General features: G+C 35.6%; 1 protein-coding gene across 3 annotated transcripts; it reads left to right on the top strand.

The window, feature by feature from the left end:
* Positions 1-1,576: 1,576 nt before the first annotated feature.
* ZRANB2 (zinc finger RANBP2-type containing 2) lies at positions 1,577-18,488 on the top strand. 3 transcript variants are annotated; one of them, XR_013813740.1, is made up of 11 exons: positions 1,580-1,785; positions 5,380-5,432; positions 5,524-5,632; positions 6,582-6,664; positions 9,040-9,116; positions 9,379-9,513; positions 10,932-11,101; positions 12,570-12,656; positions 14,789-14,944; positions 16,011-16,080; positions 16,606-18,488. XR_013813740.1 is itself a non-coding variant. In XM_079776178.1 (11 exons), the coding sequence occupies exons 1-10, from the start codon at positions 1,730-1,732 to the stop codon at positions 16,038-16,040; spliced, it is 960 nt and encodes a 319-aa protein (XP_079632304.1). In that variant the 5' UTR covers positions 1,584-1,729; the 3' UTR covers positions 16,041-16,080; positions 16,606-18,488. The 3 variants fall into 3 exon arrangements, 2 of the variants coding, with proteins under 2 accessions (XP_079632305.1, XP_079632304.1); XM_079776178.1 differs by having other exon boundaries at positions 1,584-1,785; positions 16,007-16,080; XM_079776179.1 differs by lacking the exon at positions 16,011-16,080 and having other exon boundaries at positions 1,577-1,785.
* Positions 18,489-21,454: the final 2,966 nt, after the last annotated feature.

Raw genomic sequence — 21,454 nt, forward strand, 5'->3', positions numbered from 1 at the left:
CAAAATAATGCCTGAGTATTGTACTGGTATATATAGGACAGACTCAAAACAAAGCAAAGCCTCTGAAAACTGACCTGACACTGAACCGGCACCCACAGAAGGTGAGACTGAACTTCTAATCTGAATTAAATTGGATTGATTGCCTCCTAAAATAAAATAAAACAAACCAGCATTCCCCAAAGGCTTTTAACAGGACTCAGAGCTGATGCAACGTAACATTCAAGTTGTCCAGGATAAAAACCTCAATTATGCAATCTACATAGAATTTAAAAATATGATCGATTCTAAAAGAAAAATAAAATCAAAAGCTGTCAACCCCTAGATGGCCAAAATGTTACAATGATCAGAAATAGACTTTAAAGCAATTATAACTATAAAATAGTTGAAAACATTCTCTTTCAGGCATATGCTGTGCTCTAAAAAAGTTTTTGCATTTTTGTATCCTAATCTATGCATAAGAATATTTACACCAGCATTGTTTGTAATAACAAAACCTGAGAAATAAAAAGGGCTGAACTGTCACACAAAGAAATATTACCAGCATACAGCAAAGAAACTACTGCTACATGCAAGTATATGCAACAATCTGGGATGAATTTAGGATCATATTGTTGAGAGAAAAAAAAATTAACATCTGATTACATAACTATCCTTGTAAAGCTCAATCGTTTATCAGATTAAACATACATGTGCATAAACTAAACTTCCAAAAGCAAAAGAATAAAGTCAAAATACAGAAGAGTGTTACCTCTGGAGGAAAAGAAGGGGATGGAAAAGAATAAGCCAATCAGAGAAAGACAAATGCCATATGATCTCACGCAATCTATCTATCATCTACCATCTATCATCTATCTGTCTGTCTATATATACACACACATAGACACAGACAACAGTGTGATGATAGAGAGAAGTGGGGGGTTGGGTTAGGTGGAGGTGGGCAAAGGTTAGGTGGAGGTGGGGAGAATGAGAGGAAAGAGACTGCTTGGGGCTATGGGCGCACAATGCAGTGTGCAGGTGGCGTTATTGACTAGTACACGTGAAACCTGAATAGTTTTGCGAACCAAAGTCACCCCAACAAATTCAATAAAAAAATAAGATTTTTTAATTTTGGCAATATGCTTGTTCAAAAATTAATGGTCCGTTTCCATGTGTACGCTGCTTATCTGTATGTATGTATCAAAAAACAATAATTTTCTAAACGACATGATGTGTGCATAATAGAACAACATTTTCAACCTTTATTAAAGTAAGTGTTCCAAAAACTTGGGTAACCCACTGTTCCTAACCCTTGAACAGTAGTCTGAGCAACCAGCTATTCCAAGACCCAGGCTGAATACAATCACTTCTGCCCTAGGCCGACGTGGCTCCGCCCATCTGAGCTACGTCCTTCCCTTTTGGGTCCTCCCGCCGGTAGGGGGCTCTCCAAGGCTTCTAGGGCCTAGAGGCCTCCCGCCTGGGGTGTCCCTGCGGCGCCTGTTAGTTTAGCTCGAGAGACTACATTTGCGTTGTAACTCTTTGGGGCCAGGGAAAAAAACCGCACAGGCATCTCACTCTGGGCAATAACGTTTAAACTCAGCCCCGGCTGAGCGCCCACATCATCAAACCCTGACGCAGTGGCGGGAGGGAGTCAGGCGGCACGAGGACAGCCCCGGAGTGCCGAAGGGCCCCAGCCCGCTTTCCTCCGGTGAAGACGTAGCTGCGGGTGGCTGTGGTGGTGGCGGCGTCCAAGATGTCGACCAAGAATTTCCGAGTCAGTGACGGGGACTGGATTTGCCCTGACAAAAAGTGAGTTCAGCACGGGCCCCGAGGTGGAGCGCGGCTTATCGGTGACGTCCTTCTCAGATCGGCTCGGCGTTTTCCCTTTTTTTTTTTTTTACGATCCCCGTTGCCTTCCGCCGGGATGAGGCGGCGGATCGCGGGCTCCGGGGCGGGAAGGAGGCTCCCAGTCTCCCTCCCGGGGAGGGCTTTGGTGGTCATCTCTCCAGCCTTTCCTCGCTCTTCGGTCTCCAAGTCAGCCCCTCCTTTTGGAGAGCGAGGTTGGCCTCCCCGTTACCCCCACACCCCCGTCCCGCCCGCCCCGGCCAGGTTTCGGCGATCAGGAAACCCTCCTCGGCGAGGCCCGCTTGGTGTTGGGTCTCCCTCACGTGACTTTCCCCCGCAGAACTTTATCTTGTTCCAGGAAAGCGTCTCGCTCTTTGGCTTCTCACAGTTCACCTTTCTGGATTTTTTTTTTTTTTAATTAAACGTTTCTTCGTAGCGCATATATACCCCCCCCCCCCAAAAAAAAAAACCAAAAAAACAAATACACAATAACAACACTACCCTTCTTTGGTGTGGGAAATTCTGACTTTTCCCCCTTTATTTCCCCCACAAGAATTACACCTTTCGCCTCGTTCGAGCCAAAAGGCTTGGGGCCTGTGTTTCTGCCCCGCGGAAGGCCTGCCGCAGGGAAGCACGTGTTACGATGGCTCTGCCTTTGACGTTGTTGCTGAAGTCATTGTGCTCCATCGGATGGTGGTTTTCCTCATGGGGCGCCCCAATAGGGGTCTCTGTTTGTAAATGTATGGAGATTACTATGGAAAGGAATGGTCAAAAGTATTGAACGCACAACTCTTGTCCAGATAAAAAAAACCCTCGAGTTCTTGTGCCACAGGCAGAGTTCATGGTGGTACAGAGGAAAAACTTTGAAGCAAACGGACCTGGGTTTGATTGCAGCCCTCTTGCTCGTTATCAGCCCTCTTGCTCGTTAACCATGTAACCTCTAGTGGGTTATTTAACTTTGCTTAAAAGTAAAAACCGGAATGGAATGGCTTCCTGAACAATAAAGACTTGACATAGCCTAGTGTGTGGAGAGCAGTGTGACACGTAGCAAATACTGATTGACAGCTAGCTATTGGTAGTAGTTTTAGAAAATTAAGTCACCTGATGTCACTCAAGGAGATGAAGGCCTTATGTCCTCAGCATTTGTTTTCTGTCCATACTTTAAGCAGTTTTAGTGAAACATTATGGTTTTTACATAATAAGTTGATGGTTCTCAATTGCATAATATTCATAGCTATACTATTTATGGTGGTCACAATCTATACCAAAGGTTAATCTGTAATTGAAATAAATATTGGTATGTTTATACAGTGGAATATTACACTGTGTAAATAGAGGATCTAAATTTACATGAAAAATCATCAGTGGATCTCCAAGCAAAATGTTGAACAAATAGAATAAGATGAAAAAGTATTTTTAAAAAGGCAATTGCATAAAAATGAAGGTAACCTGAAGGATTTCAAGTCTGTTTGACAATCTCGAACAAGAACAGGAGTGATGTGTTATGAATAGCATTGCTCCTAGAGATAAGACTATTTGAAAACATTCAAAGGGTATTCAACAATGTCTCTCTTGTGGTGTTGGTCACTTGTAGAATAACGTGCTTTTGATAGCCTCATTAATGCAACACACCCAAATATTTAAGGAGGTCTCTCTGTTACAGACATGTGGATAGAATATTATTTCTACAATCTATATAAATCCAGGGAACACTTCAGAATGTGTTTGGGTCAGAACAGATATTCTTGGGCGTTGGGGGGAACCAAAAAGTTATTTAAAATGCTTTGGTTTAGTGGTGATTCCATACTTTACATCTTTATTTTATTCCAGTATAATAGCAAAAAAAGTAAACAGTTTTTAAAATTATTTAAGTTTTACATGTCAGACCATTTAACATTCTGTTACTGATATGCACATGCACTATTCAGACCATGTTAGTGAATCCAATTTTTTTTTGTTTTTATTTGAGTTTATAGACTACGAGAGGCCCGATGCACGAAAATTCGTGCAAGATTAGGCCTTCCCCCTGGCTGCTGGCACCAGCTTCCCTCCGGCACCTGGGACCAGGGCTGGCTTCCCTCGGTCCCTGGCTTCCTCAGGAAGGACATCCTGTTTAATTAGCATATTGCCCTTTTATTATTATAGATAAGTGTAAAGTGATACTGTTAATCCATGTGTTGAGGTTATTGGTTATGATTATAATATTTTTAAGTTAGCTTTCAGAGGTTTGATAATCCAAAAAACTCCATTTCCTTATAATTATTGAACCTATGTATAGTTTTTAGTCAGTAGAATCCATCTATCTTCCTTTCCTTACTGTCCCACCTCCTACTTGTAAAAAGAGTGTTTTATCAAGATCCATGAAGCCCTCTATGATTTATTTATTTTCTCTCCATTGGTCCACCCTTAGGATTTTGTATTTCTTATAATACTTAATACATTTGGTGTGTATATCTTATTTTCTATACTGGGAATTACTTTAAAGTTTTTTGGAACTCCCAGGTACCTTGTCAGTAATTGTAAGTGGAATCATATCTTACCTCAGCTTTGCAAGGAGATTTTATTAAAATTACAGTTATATTGCCTGGCTCAGTAGGTTGGTGCTTCATCCTGTTCACAGTTTGCTTCCAGGTCAGAACTCTGCCATACCTAAGTTTTAGGTCTGATCCCCAGGGTCGGGCATGTAGGGGAGGAAACAGGTAGATGTATCTCCCTCAAATCAATGCTTTTCCCTCTGCCTCCTCCACTCTTTTCCCCCTCCCCCTCTCATCCTCCCTCTTTAAAAATCAATTTTAAAAAATTCAGTTATACGCAGCTTAACCACAGGGAAATGTTCAGAGAAATGTCATTAGGCAATTTTGTCATTGTGCAAATACAGAGTTCATGTACACAAACCTAGGTGGTATAGCCTAGTTACTACACACCTAGGCTATATAACCCATTGCTCATGGGCTACAAGCCTATATATAGCATGTTAGTGCACAAAACAACACAAGATTTAATCAACCAGTAACATAGTCATTTATTGTCATTATCAAGTATTATGTACTATACATGACTGGATGTGCTAAACTTTTATACTACTGGCAGCGTAGTAGTTTTGTTTATACCAGCATCACCACTTGGGTTGCAGTAACAAGTCACTAGGCAATAGAAATTTTTCAACTCCATTATAATCTTATGGAAGCACTGTTGTATGTGCTGTTCATTGCTGACCAAAATGTTATTTGGCGCCAAACTGTAATGACATGCACTAACAGGACACTGAGTCATAGAGATCCTAAGTGACTTACCAGGATCACATAAGTAGAAAGTGAGATATTGAGTTTCTTATCCTGCACTTGTGACTTTAAATCGTACATTTTCCCACTAAATTGTGAAGACTTTTTTTTTTAAAAAAAAATATTAATTACATGGCTTTAGAATGAACTTAGATGGCATTAGAATTTCTGGATCTAGGTATATTGTGAGAGAGGACATGTTTGAAAGTTGTGTATATAGGATTTAAAAAATTATATTGATTTAAAATTATCTAAATATTTTTCACTTTATTTTCAGATGTGGAAATGTAAACTTTGCCAGAAGAACCAGCTGTAATAGATGTGGTCGGGGTAAGCATTAAGGAAGCTTCTATTAGGACAGTATATTCAGATAACTGCATTATTTCCCCAGATTCTTATTTCATAATTTTTCTATTTTCAGAGAAAACAACTGAGGCTAAGATGATGAAAGCAGGGGGCACTGAAATAGGAAAGACACTTGCAGAAAAGAGCCGAGGTCTATTTAGTGCTAATGACTGGCAGTGTAAAACGTATGTGTTTATTATCATCCACTCTTCTTCCATAAAAATATACCTCATTACTTGTTAATGTTACCACCTCTTATTAGTCACATTAACAAGCCAAGGTCACCTTTAAATCAAAGGTCTGTTGATTGTTATTCAGTCTATATCTTATATATAAGTGTAAAGAACTATTAAGTTCTATTTTTTAATGGTAATATTAGTTGTTACAAGGATAGGGTATACCAATAAACATGCTTAAGGTGAGCTGACATCCCAAAAAAGTCTACTTCTATTACTGAAAAATCTCAAAAATTATTATTAATGTGAAATGCATCACAAAATTTGTTTTGCCTGTTTTCAAAGTAATTTTAGAATCATGTGTGCCATAATAATTATTCCTAATTAGATAGATTTCTTAATATTTTCAATATATTCTATATTGATTTTTCCAATTTCCATTTTTTTGTGTTGTGCACATGAATCAAATATATAAAAGAGGATTTCATCAGAAGGGGGTCTTACATAAATTTCTGATCCTATAGATATTAATTTGTGCTGAAGAATTTTCTAGCAACAGATTAAGACTGGGTTTGGAATTCAGTACTTGAACTGACTCCTCAAAAAGGAAAAAAAATTATCCTTCTTTGAGGTGAATTCAGAGGCAGAAATTAGTAGAATCTTTGACTTAAAATGTTTTTCCCCTAAGGCATCAGAATCTGTGAATATAATTTGTCATTTCTTTTTCATAAAATGAGAAAGGCACCATACTATATTGCTTTTGCTTCTCTGCTTAAATAGTTAGAACCCACATTCTCTCTTCAGAAAAAAAGTACAATGGTACATTTTCCTTGTTTGCAATATTCTTAGTAAATTATGGTAGTGATTTCATCCTAGTTTTTACTTTAAAATTCTATAATGTTTAAAAATTTACTGTTTTTCTTGTAATCTACTAACTTGGTATTTTTAACTTCTAAAGTTGCAGTAATGTGAATTGGGCAAGAAGATCAGAGTGTAACATGTGTAATACTCCAAAGTATGCTAAGTTAGAAGAAAGAACAGGTAAGATAAAAGCACATTCTAACAATGATTTCAAAAGAACTAAAAGTTGAATTGACAAGTTATATCATCTGAAGAGCACAGTGATTGAGGATTCTTTCTGTTCTACTTTTATGGGTTTTTTTTCCTTGATTTTTTTCCCTCATACTCAAAAATCAGTGTTTTAATAGAATAGCATAATTTTTGAATTTTACAATTTACAAAGTACAGCATTAGGAAGCTGTAGCCTAACATACAGTGACATTACGATACTTTTAGAAATGCTCTATTTACTCCCTTTTCCCCCACTCATCTAAATGTTTATTATCCTATACTAGAGGCCCGGTGCACGAAATTGTGCATGGGCGGGGAGTGTGTCCCTCAACCCGGCCTGCACCCTCTCCAATCCGGGACCCCTCGAGGGATGTCCAACTGCCAGTTTAGGCCCGGTCCCAGCAGTCGGAGATTCCCTCTTGCAATCCAAAACCACTAGCTCCTAACCACTCACCTGCCTGCCTGCCTAATGCCCCCAACTGCCCTCCCCTGCCAGCCTGGTTGCTCCCAACTGCTCTCCCCTGCCGGCCTGATCGCCCCTAACCCCCTGTCTGATCTCGCCTCTAACTGCTCTCCCCTGCCAGCCTGATTGCCCCTAACTGCCTCTGCCTCGGCCCCCACCACCATGGCTTTGTCGGGAAGGAAGTCGGACATCCAGAAGATGGCCAGTCGACCCAGTCTAATTAGCCTATTACCCTTTTATTAGTATCCTATATAATAAAGAACTAACATGCAAATGGTCATCGTGCTCTCACACAGGGGCCAGGGGACCTGAGGCCATGCTCCCCGCCCCGGTGCTGTGGCTCTGGGCCCTGAGGCCGGGCCAGGGGACCTGAGGTCGCGCCCCCTGCCCAGTTGCTGGGCCAGGGGACCTGAGGCTACACCCCCCAGCCCTGCGGGGCTTGATGGGGGTGGGGTCTAGCTTGATTTCGAGGCGCGCACGGGTGGGCGGGGACTTGACTCTGGGTCCTGCGGCACGCCCCAGACTCTGACAGGAGGGAGATTTTCATATACATTTTACTAATTTTCTTTCATCTCTGACACTTCTATTATAGAGAAAGGGCACATAGCAATATTAAAATATTTCCTCTAATTAATTCCCTTTTAATGTGCACGAATTTCATGCACCAGGCCACTAGTAGATAATGAAAGGCTAATATGCAAATCAACCGAACGGCAGAATGACTGGTCGCTATGACGCACACTGACCACCAGGGGCAGACGCTCAATGCAGTAGCTGCCCCCTGGTGGTCAGTGCACTCCCACCCAGAAGCTGGGCTCAAGGCTGGCGATCGCAGCGGCAGTGGCAGGAGCCTCTCCTGCCTCCATGACAGCACTAGGACGTCAATCGGACATCTCCTCCTCCCCCCCACCCCCACCCCCAGTGCACAAATTTCATGCACTGGGCCCCTAGTTAAGGATAACTGCAGTACAAACAATATGCCAATCTTCATACTTTTGATTTCATTAGAATAAATTCTCAGAAGTTGGATTAATTAAATTGTTCAAAATATAGAATCACAGAATTTTCAAGTTAGTGCCTTAGTTCTTCCTTTGAAGTACATGTTATATTCATCCTCTTTTCTCTGTTCATTTCCATTGTCACGGCCCTAACTATTCGTGGCTGTTAATGAAATGATAATAGGATAATGATAATTCTTTTAATGCCCATGTTTGATAAATTTAAAGTTACAAATTCCAAATTAAAAGTATTTGTTTGCAAGTTTAACATTTTTCTGGTTCCTGGGGTGGAGACAGTCTAATTGTAGGTGTTAATTGTGGTTTGCTGATCTTGATTACTTTTTAATAGAATATTTTCAGTTTAAAAGTTAATTGGCTGCTTCAGAGAACCTTCAGTAACTTTTACCTCTGTATTCATTAAAAGCAGTTTGGATCTCCATTATCATTTTGCCTGGTGTAATTTGTAATTTTAGCCCAGCAAAATTTCAATATATCAAAACTGCAGACTATCTGCGATTGGTAAACAGTGAAATTTGGTTCTTGGTTCTTGTTTAGGCCAATTCACCCGAAGAATTATGATAAACTACAGAGAAAAGTTCTTTTTACTTTTTAAACTTAGTTATACCAGAGGTTTGAGGAGATGGAAGTATAGTGACAGGACTTTCTTACCTTTAAGTATCTCACATTGAAACTTTTCTCTGTAGTGGTGTGTGTTTTTTTAAATAATGCTTTTTAAAATACTAGTAAGTATTATATGCACAGGCAAATCTCATTGGTAAGATTTTTCTTTTTTCTGTTGCTTGGAGATGATTTTGAGGAGTTTTTTTGTTTTCCTATTTTAATGAATTGTCAGAGGATAACAATTTATGCCCTTCTTATTTTAGGATATGGTGGTGGTTTTAATGAAAGAGAAAATGTTGAATACATAGAAAGAGAAGAATCTGATGGCGAATATGATGAGGTAATAAGCTATGCATTAGTGTGCAGTTTGAATACAAATTAGAAAGTATCTTAAGTGCAAAGTAAAAATATAAATTATCTTATTTTTGTAAGTACACTTTGAGTCTTACAAAAATTTACATTGTAGGAAATCATAATTGACTTTATATAATTGGCGTAATGGACCTAAAATACATATTAATTTAAATATGTACAAATTTTTTTTAGAAAAAAAGTGTTAATACATTTTTAGCTGACAGAAATATTATGAAACTTTTCTCTAGTTTGGACGTAAAAAGAAAAAATACAGAGGGAAGGCAGTTGGTCCAGCATCTATTTTAAAGGAAGTTGAAGATAAAGAATCTGAGGGAGAAGAAGAGGATGAGGATGAAGATCTTTCTAAATATAAATTGGATGAGGTAAATGATTTTCTTTTTTCTCCTTTGTGTTATTTCAGCTATGACATAATATATGAATGTTTTTGATGACCTTTGGCCTGTGGCGAAGATATGTTCTGGCTGTGTACACATTTGTTCTCACAAAGGTTTTGAGCTTTCACTCCGCCAAGCACTATTCTGGCTCTGGAAGTACAATAATGACTGAGACAAACACCCTTCTTTTAATGGAACTTAAGTAAATAAAGATTCCCTGAATAGGAAACAAGCCAGTTACATTTTTAAAAAAATCAATATAGGCTAGTGTGACTAGAGCAAAGGGAAGAATGTGGGAGGGCAGTGACCACATCAGGTCTGGTGGTTGTTCTGTGGGCCTGAGTGTAAAGTTTTATGGTTGGATGTATAGGTCTAGATTAAGATCATAAGAGGCCCTTGAATGCAACTAAACAAATCAAAGTTTTTTGTTTTTTTTTTAAATATATTTTATTGATTTTTTTACAGAGAGGAAGAGATAGGGATAGAGAGTTAGAAACATCAATGAGAGAGAAACATCGATCAGCTGCCTCCTGCACACCCCCTACTGGGGATGTGCCCGCAACCAAGGTATATGCCCTTGACCGGAATCGAACCTGGGACCTTTCAGTCCGCAGGCCGACGCTCTATCCACTGAGCCAAACCGGTTTCGGCCAAATCAAAGTTTTTAAGAAACAAATAAGGTATCTGACATGTATTTCAGAGTGATGAGTGTCAATATACACAGGCGACTGTTGAATAACACGGGTTTGAATGGTGCAAGTCTACTTATACACAGATTTGTTTTTCTGTGTTACTTGTTTTATACATGTATTATAATGTATTTCTTTTTCTTGTGATGTTCTTAACCTTTTTTCTCTAGCTTTATTTATTGTAAGAATACAGTATATAATACATATACTGTATAAAATGTGTTAGTTAACTGTGTTTTCTGCAAGGCTGTTTGTTAATAGGCTGTTACTGCTTAGGTTTTAGGGGAGTCAAAAATTATGCACAGGTGCCTCTAACCTCTGCATTGTTCAAGGGTCAACTTGAACATTGAGATAATTGGGGAGGCAGAATGGATTTTCCGAATTAGAGAGATCACATAAAAGGTTACTGTAATATCAGTAGAGAATGAAGAGTAAGGTATATGGATTCAATGACCTTAATGGGAGTAAAATTGAAAATTTTGACAGCTTATTTGGTACTACTTTATGACAGAAAAAGAGTAAATAAGTACTATGAGATTTACTTCTTTGAAATATTTGAGATAGTTGTTAAGTCTGCTTAGCTTGAGAGTGAATTTGCTGAGATATTTGTGATGTATATCCATATGGTGATGTCCAATACCTAGAACTGTTCATCCTACCTATTAGATAGCATTAATATTTAAATGTCAAGTATAATTGACTCTGAATTTTTGTTAGGATGAGGATGAAGATGATGCTGATCTCTCAAAATATAATCTTGATGCCAGTGAAGAAGAAGATAGTAATAAAAAGAAATCTAATAGACGAAGTCGCTCAAAGTCTCGATCTTCACATTCACGATCTTCATCACGCTCATCCTCCCCCTCAAGTTCAAGGTCTAGGTCCAGGTAAACGGGTACAGGTCAAGGGTAACACCAGTCAAAATGTCAGTATCTAACTTCTTTATTTATAAATTTTGTTTTTATTGACTGAATAAGCTTTCCTTTTATTTTAGAGATTTCATTCAAGTCACCTTGTAAAAGATATTTTTTTAGTGCCTTGAAGTTACTGTCCAGTATTTTCAGAAATGCAAATTTTAATATGAAACTTCCTCAGTCCATTTATCTCCAAACCTTTTATTAAAATAGACTTTAAAGATCTAATTAAATCATTACATAAAGTGTATTACTACGCATACAGTTTACATTTAGAAATTTTTAAGTGAATATTTGTTTTCACTGGTAAAGGCTAATATAGAAATTTTCTAGGCCTTAATTAAGTTTTTGCTTATTTTACATAGAGCTTAGATAATTTACTTTGTTATAGGTATTCTGAATAAAGGAGAAAATTCAGTCATTTAAGTTCTATTGGCTTAATGCGTATAATTTTGAGATGTTCAGGAATAAATAAGAGGAGTCAATTGGTGATGTACTTGAATATTGTTTTGTTAGTAATGTAAAATTTTAGTAAATATTTCCTGATTGAGTAGTCAACAATAAAAATAAAATTTTATGTGAGAAAAATCAGTGCTTTGTATAAACTGTTCCCTGGAAGAATTCTTATTCACAGTTTAAGTTAATCAACACGCAATGAATGTTTAATATATTTAGGAAAAATTATTAGCTAATTGAGTACTTACCAGTTAGTTAAAGCTTAAAAGTGATTGATTCTAAATATAATTTTAAGATGAAAATGTTACATTCTTTTGCTGCAGACTATTTTAAGGAACAAATTAAAGGTGTAAGATTAGTACTGAATTTTACTTCTGCTGTGACTTCTGAAATTTAAATGGACCATATCTCCCCTGTGTCATTTTTCAATAATACAATTACCTAAAACAATGACAGGGTTGTTAATGTATTTTCCCTTTAATTCTCTAACATTTGAGCAGGAAGAAAAATAGGGTTAAACAAGCATACACATGTCAACATTTAAAGCTTCATACTAAATAGTGAACGAGGAAATGGAAGGAATTTTATAAGGAAAATTAATAGATATTCCAGAGAATTAATTAAACATAAACTGCAATATTCGAATTCTTGGATATGTTAAGTCCTGTTAATTTTAAATATTGTAAATGTAAAGTATTCAGTGTTAATAAAATGCTTTAATTTGTACAATCTTGAGTATTTAGAGTAATTTTGTCATACTTGAAAAGTGATAGTTGATTATTTTCAAAAAATTACCTATATCTTTAAGTTTTTGCATAAATGTCAAAACAAAAAGTTACTTTAAAGTAATTGTGTTATGAAAACATATCAAATAGTTGTCCTTTTACATGAAAATGAATTCTAATGCATATCTTCCTTTCAGTGTTCATATCACAAAGTTCAATTAAGTGGTTCTGGAAAAAAAATTTCTTCCATGTTGTTCCAGGTCCCGTTCAAGAAGTTCTTCCAGTTCGCAGTCAAGATCTCGTTCCAGTTCCAGAGAACATTCGAGATCTCGTGGGTCGAAATCAAGGTGAATGAGGTAGCATCTCTCTGTAAATCAGAGAGAAAAAAGTATTTAAAGGCCGCAGAAGGTGTTGCTGCTTTTTTCTCTTATTTTGCTTCTACTTGTCAATTTTATTTTAGCATTAGAAAACTAATGCACTTGCCTTGGCTTAATTTTCTCACCATAAGATGTTTCCATTGCCTGCAGTGTGCCAAGACATTCCCATGATTGAATTAAGGTTATTTTGCATTATGCAAGGTTTGTTATTTGTGCTAAAATGTGATGAAGTAGGAAGATAGAGCCAAGTCTTACTACCAAATACCTCATACATTAGTTATATTTGCAGTAGTAGTTCAAATAAAATTAGAGATATGCAAATAAAAAGGAAATGTTTATTCTTTTTGTTTTTTGTTAATATTCACTGGAGGATATTTTCACCTTTGATTTTTAGAGATTGGAAGGGAGGGAGAAGGGGGAAGGAGAGAGACACACACACACATTGCTTCCCACATTCACCCTGAATGGGGCAGGAACCTGCAGCCCAGGTATGTGCCCTTGACCAGACTCAAACCTGTGACCCTTCCGGTATGCAGGAACACTGGCCAGGGCTTTTTTTTCATTTTTAAAAGGAAGATAAATAAGTTCGCCCCAAAACAGATTTTGTTTTACAAGGCAATTGTTTCAATATTTCTGAAATGATTTTGTTATTTATATCAGATAAAGTTTCTGGGGTGAGGGTCTTATACATATTTTCATTTCTCTGTATTATTACATAGACTATTATAAGCAGTATGTGAGAGCAGACACTCCTCTTAAATTCCACAAACTAAATCAAGAAGTTGGTTGGTTAGTCTAAGTAGTGTGTGGTCTTAAGTAATATTATTAAATCTAGTTTGCATTTAGTTATGCAATTTCTAAAAAAGCACATGAAACACTAGTTTTTCTAAACATTGTCAAAATATACTGCATCTCTTTTTTAAGTTAATTTATTGATCTAGTAAAAGCATCTAACATTAATAAGGAAAACAAAAAATTCCACTTGTGTGGAACTTTACACTGAAGTTTAGTGGTAGCTCCTTTGGTAAAATAATGGCATAATAGCTTATTAGAGCCAAGTTTATAGCATTAGAGGGCAACAACAGTTTAACAACATTAAGAAAAGAATGATATGCACATTTGTATTACTCCAATACAAAAAGAGAGCAAATGAGTTTATTGTTGTTACTGTGGTGATGATGTATATTTATCATTGTTTTAGTCTTTTGAGTGCTTCGTAGATGAAGATCAGTCCTAGTTCCCTTTGGGAAGCACTGTAATAAGGTTTACAGAACAGCCTTTATATTCTTTCCAAACATTTTTTCATTGCTTATAACTTTCCAAAGAATTCTCCTTTTGGGCTTTCTAAGTTTATTTTAAGCCCAAAGGTGAATTTTTTGGGAAGTTTGAGCTAAATTACTTCAACCAAAATAAGTAAATGAAGAAAAAAATGCATTTAAACATTTGCATGTTTACCGCTACCTAAAACATGTGAATGTCAACACTTCATACTTCATGAATAGTGGGCCTTCATAAAAATAAATATTGCTTATATAACGTTTTAAAGTTATTCATTTTATTTTTCTTTGAATATTTAGCAGTTTAATAGTTGCTGTTTTTCTCATTTCTGTCCCCTTTCCCTGCTTTTTCTATAGCAACTTAACTAATAAGTTTTATAATTCCACAAGGAATTGTTATGTTTACTTTTCTCAGGAGGTTGTGTATATATGATACATATTTTTCTCGAAATGGAAAGATGTATTTTCTAGACAAAATGTGTAAATTTACCTGTTGGTTTTGCTATTTATGTATACTTTAAAATGAAAGCCTTAAGTTTTAAAAAAATAATATAAAATTCTACTTTAATACATTGGGCTGGTTGTTAATCATAAGTAGTAAACACTTACCTTACAATTTTATAAAGAGATGAGATTAAAGTAAATGTATTTAAATATAATTATTTTTATGGTTGAACCAGAAGTCTTCTGTTGAGTAAGCAGTAAGTATTTCTTCTCATAAAATTTTCAGTTATAAATCCTTTTTGTTTTTGGAGCTTTTAACTAAATGATCTGCCTCATTTCTTCTTTTAATGAAATGTTTGATTTGTTTCTCAATCAATGAAGATCCAGCTCCAGATCCCACAGGGGCTCTTCTTCCCCACGAAAAAGATCTTATTCAAGTTCATCATCTTCTCCTGAGAGGAACAGGAAGAGAAGTCGTTCTAGATCTTCATCTGGTGATCGAAAAAAAAGACGAACAAGATCACGGTCACCCGAAAGGTTTGGGTTTCTGTAGAAATAAGAATGGATGTTCTTAAGTGTGTTTAATAGATGAAACTTCTAGTCAAGCATTAGATTTTTATAATCTCCTTTAGTCCAACTTTAAACTTCAAAAAACATTAATTACTTTGTTTATCCTTTGTGCTTTGATCAGGTTGTTTAGTAAAAGTTGTAGATCAAGCCACTCTTCTATCTGTTCATTTTATTACTTAAATACTTATTTTCACATATAATTATAGCCAACTCTCGGTTATTTCTGTCTTTTAAGATTTTAATTTAAAAGCTTTGTGTTGAAGTAATTTAGTTGATTTTATATGTATTTAATGGATATTATAAATTTTACATTAAATATTAGAAATTAGTATTTTAGGGCATCTAGAAAAAATAATTATTCTAGATCATTGGAAATCTGTCCTCATTTAAATATGTATAAATGCATTTTCACAGCAAATTATTGTTTCATACTCTTTATAAGGAAATTGTTCTTGTAGCTAATACATTTTTCATCTTGCAGTACAAATCCAATTTTTTTCTTTTTGAGAAAGACCGTTACTTGATTACGTTATCTATGTGGACATTTTTTAGTTTGGAGAGCATGTCATCTGTCAGCCTTTCCTACAACAGGCTAATTAATTAATTAACTTTCCTCTTGATTCTCAACGTCTAATTATACAGTCAGTTTAATGGCTTCCTTTTTATCCTTGGCAAAATTTTTCTTACCCTTTCTGCTTGTGAAAGTAATGATTAGGTAAAATCTGATTGCTGGGTTTAGTGGTAGGATGCCTCATGATTCCTATTTGTACAGAATGATTAGTTTTGCTTCTTCACATTTTGAAGTTTAGATATTAAGGTTACACACAACTAGTCTTCTTTCTCTGCATTTGGTTTTATTTTGTTTTTGGTTTTTGGGGGGGCGGTTTTTTGTAAGAAAATAACTCCATACTTGAGTGAAATTCATTCTGTTGATTTCTTGATACTTCTGCAAATTTTTGTTTTAGCCACATAAAATCCCCTTAGTTTGTTGTCATCTAAACTTAATGAACATGTTCTCTATTCCATAAGCCAGGTGATTGGTGAAAACACTAAACAACCCTGAGCCCAGGGCCAACCCCTCGGAACACCACTACTTTACCCAGGTTGATATATTGACTTATTCATATTAGCTGCATGAATATAACCATTTAACTAATTGTACAATCATCTTGTGAGACCTAGATTTCCAAAATGTAGTTATTTATGAATATATATTCTCTACACAGAAGCCTTGCTGTATCTGTTTTACATATAGACTTACCACACTATCTACAGTGTTATCACAGAGATTACTCTTCCATTAACAAGTTTATATGCCTTTGTTGAATATTATCTGTAATTTTACAAGTTTTTGCAAGGCTTTTCTTCCTTACCTTAAATAATTGAGAGGTGGCTATATCTTGAGAGATTTTTTTAATTATAGAGAATTTTAAATTATACTGTTACTGGGCTCACATCCAAAGTCTAAACACTAATTTTATGTGTATAAGTTTATGTCTTGGATTTTAAATTTTTTTTTCTAGTATAATTAGGTTTGATTTTTTTATATTCTCAAAGTCTTATGAGTGAATGATGATATCTAACTCAAGCTTATTAAGACTACCTGCTTTCTCCATTATATCTTACAGGCACCACAGGTCATCTTCTGGATCATCCCATTCTGGTTCCCGTTCAAGTTCAAAAAAGAAATAATGTATTAAAATTTACATCTTAAAAAAAAATCCAGTACAGTGCATGAAGCATATTTTTTAAGAAGTTGGTGTCTTACTTGGTCAAAAGTGCTAAGTCTTCTAGTAGAGGTGCATGCCTTTCATTGCTTTTCAGAACAATACAGCTGTGTTTATTTGTGAAATTAAAAGTAAATAGTATTTTAAGCCATAATGTCCCAAAATAGTTGCTCTATTTATCATTCTTTATTTACAGCCATTTTTTTTTAAACCATCTCATCTATAACAAAGTACTTTGTTTCTTTTGGTTTTTGTTTCTACTTTGTTTCCTAATTTGAACTCATGTTTTTCTCATTTCCAAATAGGAATTATTTAGTGACTTAAGGTTACCTTAGGCTTGCCTGAACTTTGGGCATAGAGGCAAGACTGTGGTGAAGTAGGTGGAAACTGTGTTTATGTTAATCTGAGAAAAGGAGTCAGCCTCTTTATGTTAACCTATGTCAAAGTGATTCTTCTCAGAAAAAATTAAACTAATTGTAAAGCAGCCAACTAGAAACTTCATTCTTAAATTCCCTATGCTAAGGGTGCCTTAGAATCATTGTCTGTCTTTTATTCAGTTTTGTTTTTTGCACCACATTTAATGCAGAAAAATCTTGTGAATTGTAGAAGGAGAAAGGTGTTCCATATTTCTCACTCACTGACACACAATTTTGAGCAAGAATATCTAATAGTTCATTTCTAATCTGATATGGTTGTCTGATGAGAAAAACATCTTATTTCAAAATGTTTATCTTAATATTTTAAGAAGCTTTGTGTGATGTCTTTTAAAAATCCAGTTATCACACATGATAGGGTAGACAAAGCTAAATTATAGTTAATGAAGAAAGCTTCTGAAATATAGTTCTCTTTGGGTGAAAGACCAACAAAGACATGGTTAATTTAAGCAAACCTTTGCTGTGAGATGTTTAACTTTAAACACTTCATAAAATTTTCTTGAGTAATAAATGAATATTTATTTCTGCACGACACAAGCAGAAATAATTGTTCATGTTCACTTGAAATTACTTATGGCTTAAAATACTTTTGAGTTTGTTTTATTTCTCAAAATTAAAATCTGGTCGAGCTTTATTATGTCTTTTGGTTTAAAAACAAAAGGTTTCTCTTAACAGTATCTTCAGTGACAATGCAAGGTAAGTATGTTAAGGAAAATCAGCAGTTGTGCTTGAGGACTTTTTGTCATGGGGATCAATATCCATTATTCTTGTTCTGTTTTTTGGGGGGTTTTTTTGAACAGTAATGTCTGCTGCAATTAAAAACTAAAATGCTTTAAGGTATTTTGTAGACAGACCAAACATAATTATATTTGTTTCTTTATTTTAAAATGAGTGATTTTTCTCTTGATCTAAAGATGAAATCAAAATATCTTATGTAGAAATATTTTGATAATATTTTTACAATGAACTTGCCCCTTATTTTTTTGTCTTAATTTTCTTTCCCACATTTATTGTAGTTTGCACAAGAACTTTTCTCTCTTATAATTGTGCCTCAGACTTCTTGAAAGTCCACCTCCTAAAATGCCCAGATGATCTTTTAGATTCTACATGTTACTATTGGTTTATTCTTGTGCTTTCTGTATTTAAACTTTGGCTGTACTAAGTAAATGCAAGATTATAAATTTAGCTAATAGTTGTTTACAGACAATTCAGATGATTATGATTTCATTTGGTTTATCTAAGCTGTAGTAGTCCATAAGGAAATGATGCTGTAGACAAATGTAAATAAAGCTTGTGAGGCAAGCATCAAGTGGTGTTTGTTAGAAATAAATTAGAATTTTTAAATGCTGATTTAATGTTCATTTTTAAAGCTATTTGCAGTCTTGTTTGTTACTTCTTAGTGTGCATTTTAAACTCTTTATATTCACTTACCCTGTATATAACGTCATATTTTCATATAGGAGTGCTTGGTTTAAAACATTACAAAGCATTATCACTAACACCTTGGGTACTCAAAATTTTTGAGACTTTTTAATGTAGATTTTAAATTAGTTTAATACTTTCTACCAGAACACTACATATCTATTTCATAGCACACCATAGCATGCTTCCTGAATTACTTTTTTTTTTTCAGAGATGGAGAGAGAGAGATAGAAACATCAATGATGAGAGAAAATCACTGATCAGCTGCCTCCTGCATGCCCCACACTGGTGATCGAGACCACAACCCAGGCATATGGCCTGACTGGGAACAGAGCCTGTGACCTCCTGGCTCTTAGATCAATGCTCAACAACTGAGCCAGGCTGGTCAGGTTCTGAATTACTCTTAAAACTCACTTTATTGCACTCAATAACTGTTCTTTTTAACTGCTAAGTTATCTTAACTTTCTATTTGCAGTCCTTTCACCAAGTTCAGAGTAAGTCCTAAATGTAAGACCATCTCTAGGCACATTTATCAAGATAAAACAAGTCTTGTCTCAAAAAAGTTTCCTGTCTCATCTCTTTTTGCTATGTGGCATTCATAGCCTGTCTTAAGTCAGTTTAAGGTATGTAATAAGTGGTTTACAGGTATTATTTAATTTTCTCTGTCACCCTTACATAATATGTCCCACTTAACATAAAGGAGGATTATACAGCTTAAGGAAATTAAAAACTTACCCAAGGGAGCCACAGGTGTGGCTGAATGGGGATTAACCCCCAAATCTGATGCAAAATTCAGTATTACCTATGGTAACCAAATAACCTTTTTGAGAAGATAATGTTAAGCTAAAATGGTCAGTTGTTTTTGTAATCTAGTGATTTTATAAGAAGGTGATAATATCAGTCATGTATGGGAAGATAGGTAGACATGTTCAGTTTGTGGAATACCTTAAATTTACAGAAAAGTTGTGAAGATTATAGAGAGAGTTTCCATCAACTCCCCATCCAGTTTCTACCATCGTTAAGATATTACCACATATTTTTGTCAAAACTAAGAAAGCAGCATTGGTATATTATTACAGTTCAGATTTTATTTGAATTTTACCATTTTTTCATTACTTTGTTCTTAGATCCAATCCAGGTACCACATTTTCCTCTCTGGTCTGACTTTTTTTTTTTGCTTTTGATGACTGACAATTTTGAGAAATAGTGGCCGGGTATCCTGTAAATGTCCTCATTTTAAGGTTGTCTATATTTTTCCTTGTTATTAGACTGAGGGTATGGGTTTTTGGAATATGAAAACCATAGAGGAAAAGTGCCCTTAAGACCACATCATACTAGGGTTACATGGTATCACTGGAGACATTAACCTTTGTCACTTGGTTAAGGTAGGAATTGCTCTAATACACTATTGTAGTTAGTTTCTTTCTTCTTAACCTACTCCCACTTTTTTGGTAGCAAATCATTAAGTATAGCCCACCTTCAGTGTACGGATGGGAGTGGCAGTATCAAATGTCATCTCCTGTGGGGGAAGGCTGTCTTCATAATTTCAATTCTTCTGTAAGAAAGTTTTGTCTGCTTCTTTATATCAGCATGGACTCATGCATATTTATTTACTTTAGACTTTAGGTCATAGTCCAGTGCAGTGTTTAGTTTATGGTTCAAATTGTTCCATCTTTAGCCATTGGGAATTTTTTCAGGTTGGCTCCTGTGTCTTTGACATGTCTCCATACTCCAATAGAACAGAAAGTAAATGATGGAGAGAAGGAAGAAGTGTTAGAGAGGTTCATCAAATACTTAAGGGAATGGGATCTAGCAATGTGGTGGCAGTGGCGTCAACCTTAAATAGGGGCCTTGACAGTTAATTAGAGTAACAGGAGGAATGGATTCATGTAGTATTAGAGCTAAGTTTGTAGTCACTGAGAGTGACCAGTAAACACATTACGATATTTTCCCAGCCACACTGTAGCACATGGGTGCTTACCCAGTATATGGGGTGTTGTAGCATTAAACACAGAAGATAAACATGTAATAAGTAATAGTTCCTAAATGTCTGTATTTATCAAAATAAAAGGTACTAGTATAAGAAAAACATAATAACCAGGTAAATTCACAAAAACTTTGATGAATTATTAAAATACATCTAAGAAGAAGATTATGAAGAAAGCTATTTAACATTACTCAAGTAAAACACCTGGATTTAAAGCTAAAAATGTATAAGACAACCTCTTCCCTATTACTTCAATCCAGTGGAAGAACATTCCATAGAATTTTTCATGGTAGGAAAAAAAACCTGGTAAAATGGGAAGAATCAGTTTTGCCTGAATGAAACCTTATAGATTAATAAGGTAAGCTAATTTGTGAGGGTTCAAGGTTTGATCACATCTTTAGGGGACCAAAAATAACTGGCTATGGGAAACTTTGGAAAATGAAAGGAATTTGTAATACTGTCTGAATTAAACTGTACCACTTTGAACACTGATTGAAACTGATGAGGTAAAGACCTTTACATTACCTTTAAAATGAAACATCTGTAGCCTATTAGTGGAGTCATCACAAAGGCTGAGTACCTCCAACCTGAATGTAACATGAAGTACTAGTAATGTTTGCTTTAATGGGTGTGATCCAGTTTAAAATTGGCAGTGATAATTGATTTCTATATTTCCCCCTAGAGTTAAAGTACCTGCTTTGAATTTTTCATGGTAGCTCTATGACCCCGGCCATGTTCTTTATGTTTGGCACATAAGTATATAACAAATATTGGCTGTTATTTTACCCTCTGCTCATGTCTTCAGATGTTTCATATAATACTAACACCCAAATTTTATTTCCTACTTATTCCTTTCTACAGCACCAAATCCGTATCTCTACCCACTGTGTATCTGTCTCCCTTTAAA

Source organism: Cnephaeus nilssonii (genome assembly GCF_951640355.1).
Source record: "Cnephaeus nilssonii genome assembly, chromosome: 7".
In the NCBI taxonomy this organism is placed as follows: Eukaryota; Metazoa; Chordata; class Mammalia; order Chiroptera; family Vespertilionidae; genus Cnephaeus; species Cnephaeus nilssonii.